Source organism: Carlito syrichta, unplaced genomic scaffold (assembly GCF_000164805.1).
Source record: "Carlito syrichta isolate Samal-C Ts95f unplaced genomic scaffold, Tarsius_syrichta-2.0.1 Scaffold297348, whole genome shotgun sequence".
NCBI classification, from domain to species: domain Eukaryota; kingdom Metazoa; phylum Chordata; class Mammalia; order Primates; family Tarsiidae; genus Carlito; species Carlito syrichta.
This window is the reverse complement of record NW_007241444.1, coordinates 4,617-7,465: the sequence shown is the minus strand read 5'-3', so window position 1 is coordinate 7,465 and position 2,849 is coordinate 4,617. Positions and strand designations below refer to the sequence as shown.

The following is a 2,849-nucleotide window of genomic DNA, read 5'->3' as shown; positions in this document are numbered from 1 at the left end:
GGCTACTCGGAAGGCTGAGGCGGAAGGATCGCCAGAGCCCAGCAGGCGAGGCTGCGGTGGCCGGGAGCGGCCACTGCACTCCAGTCTGGGCGACTGAGTGAGACTCCAACTAAAAAAAGAAAGAAAGAAAGACACACAAAGTATTTATGAGTAATAAGGTATCATGTCTGTAATTTCCTCTCAAACAGTTCAAAAAACAAAAGTATAATATTTGGGGTTGAGAGGAGAGAAGAGAGAGAACATAATAAAACAAAAGCAGTAAAATGCTAGCACTTGGGAAATCTGGGTGAAGAGTAAAAAATTTTCATACTATTGCTACAACTTTTCTGTTAGTCTAAAATTAGCCACAATAAAAGTTGGAACTATTGTACTTCTCTTATTTCTCTTGCATTCCCTCTCAATGAGGTCACAATGACAAAAACTCAGTAAGTTCATCTTTGCAGCCCTCATAGCCCCTGACACAGCAGCAAAGACAACAAATGAATTAATCATAACTGCAATACAGCATTAAATGTGTCCGGAAGCCGGGCTCGGTGGCTCAGCCTGTAAACCCACGCCTTGGGAGGCTGAGGTGAGTGGACTGCCTGAGCCCACGGGTTCGAGACCCACCTGGGCAACTTGGCGAGACCTCAGTTCTACAATAAATCAAAAAAATTAGCCAGGCATGGCAGTACACGCCTGTAGCTCTGGCTACTTGGAAGGCTGAAGTGGAAGGATCGCCGGAGTCCAGCAGGCCGAGGCTGCGGTGGTTGGGAACGGGCACTGCGCTCCAGTCTGGGCGACAGAGTGAGACTCCGACTCAAAAAAAAAAAAAATGTGTCCGGAAAAAATGTATACTGAGAAAACTATAAAAGCATTTTTATAAAAAGTCTAAAGCAAAAAGGTGGGAGGGGAATGGATTAATTTGAAATGTACCTTTTCCTCTCTCCAGGGCCACAGGTAAAGGATGGTAATTGTGTGCACCGTATTTAGATTCCCTTTCGAAAATGGAATCAAAGGTTGGAGGGCCTTGGACTGTCTTTTTCGTTGCAACAGATGTAGCAGAAGCCACTGAAGAATGAACTCCGCGGCGAAGCACAGTCTGCAAAAGTGCTAGTTTGGAAAACATTGTGTCCTTCAAGTAGGAAAACCACAGATCTGTCAAAAAAAAAAAAAAAGGAGAAGGCAATAAATTGAGAATCTTGAACTCAGGAGGCTGAGATGGGAGGATCACTTGAGCCCAGGAATTCAAAGCCAGACTAGACAACAGAGCGAGACCCCATCTTTAAGAGTGAGAATCTTTCCAGAGTGATAGGTTGTATGTTGCCTCAGTAAGTACCTACTAAACACTTTCTTTTTTTTTTTAATCTGAATCTCATTCCAGACTGGAATGCCAGACTGGAATGCAGTGGTGCAATCAAGGCTTACCAAAGCCTTGACCTCCTGGGCTCAGGAAATGCTTCTACTTCAGCTCCCGAGTAGTTGGTACAATAGGCGCACACCACCACACTCAGCAAATTTTATTATTTTTTTGTAGAGATGAGGTATTATAATATTGCCCAGGGCTGGTCTCAAACTCTTAGGCTTAAGCAATTGAAAACTATTTTCTCTTGGCCTAGTGCAGGTGGCTCATGCCTATAATCCCAGCACTTTGGAAGGCCAAAGTGAGAGGACTGTCTAAACCCACGGGATTGAGACCAGCCTGGGCAACTTGGTAAGATCTCATCTATACAATAAATCAAAAAATTAGCCAGATGTGATGGTGCATGCCTATAGTTCCATCTACCTGGAAGGCTGAGGCAGAAGGATCACCTGAGTCCAGCAGGTCGAGGCTGTGGTGGCCATGAATGTGCCACTGCACTCTAGCCTGGGCGACAGAGTGAGACTCTGACGCAAAAAAAAAGAAAACTATTTTCTCCTTCTTTGTGAAGAGGAAGAATTTAGCTTCTACAAAGATAATAGAAAAGGAAGATCCTGACCAGGCACAGTTGCTCATGCCTATAACCCCAGTACTTTGGGAGGTGGGGGCAAGAGGACTGCTGGAGCCCAGGTGTTCCAGATCAGCCTGGGAAACATGGCGAGACCTCATCTCTAAAAAAAATCAAAAAGTTGTCCAGGCATGGGGCAAGTACCTGTGGTTCCAGTCACTTGGGAAGACTGAGGCAAAAGAATGGCCTGAACCCAGCAGGTCAAGGCTGCAGTGGCCATGAGTGTGCCACTGCATTCCAGTCGGGGTGACAGAATGAGACTCTGACTCAAAAATAATAATAATAAAATAAAATTTCTGTAGGCAAAGTTTACCATAAAACAAAGGCAAAAGGCAAAAAGATTTGGGAAAAAATGTTTTGTAATTTGTAATACCTTTAAAGAGTTTATTTACAATAGGATGAAAAGGCAAAAAATATACATATAAATATTAAAGACGCTCCCCCAAAAAGCAATTTACAAAAGAAAAAACCTATTCTGCTAGGATGGTTGTTTCTATTAAACTTATCCTGAAAAAAAACCGCATAAAAGCAACTGTTTGAAGTAGAAAAAGGTAATCGGGAACTGGAGACCATGAAACAACATTTATTTGTATGAATGCTAGTAATAAAACCTATTTCAAAGTCTCAGCTACTCTCCCCAGGGACATCTAACACTTAAGCCAGGCCCCGCTTTTGCATACCTCTATCCAATTTACCATTAAGCATCATGATAACCCATGACACAGAAACTAAGATTAAGAACAGAAAGAAAATTAGGGAGTGTGCATGGGAGTCACATCTGGAAGAAAAAAAGTTTTTTAAAGATAAATTCACGATTAGGAGAAAGTTGTCAAAAACTAAGCATACTTAGTACCTTTGTACTTTTTTTTTTTTTTTTTTTTT

The 2,849-nt window shown here is 42.4% G+C and overlaps 1 protein-coding gene across 3 annotated transcripts in view; it reads right to left on the bottom strand.

Annotated features, from left to right (window-relative positions):
• OAT (ornithine aminotransferase) overlaps nucleotides 1-2,849 on the bottom strand; it is a 12,997-nt gene that overhangs the window by 9,322 nt on the left and 826 nt on the right. For all 3 annotated transcript variants that reach the window (XM_008054652.2, XM_021710696.1, XM_021710697.1), the window contains exon 2: nucleotides 916-1,137. In XM_008054652.2, coding sequence (XP_008052843.1) covers nucleotides 916-1,108 — 193 coding nt within the window. In that variant the 5' untranslated portion in view covers nucleotides 1,109-1,137. The remainder of the gene's footprint in view (nucleotides 1-915; nucleotides 1,138-2,849) is intronic.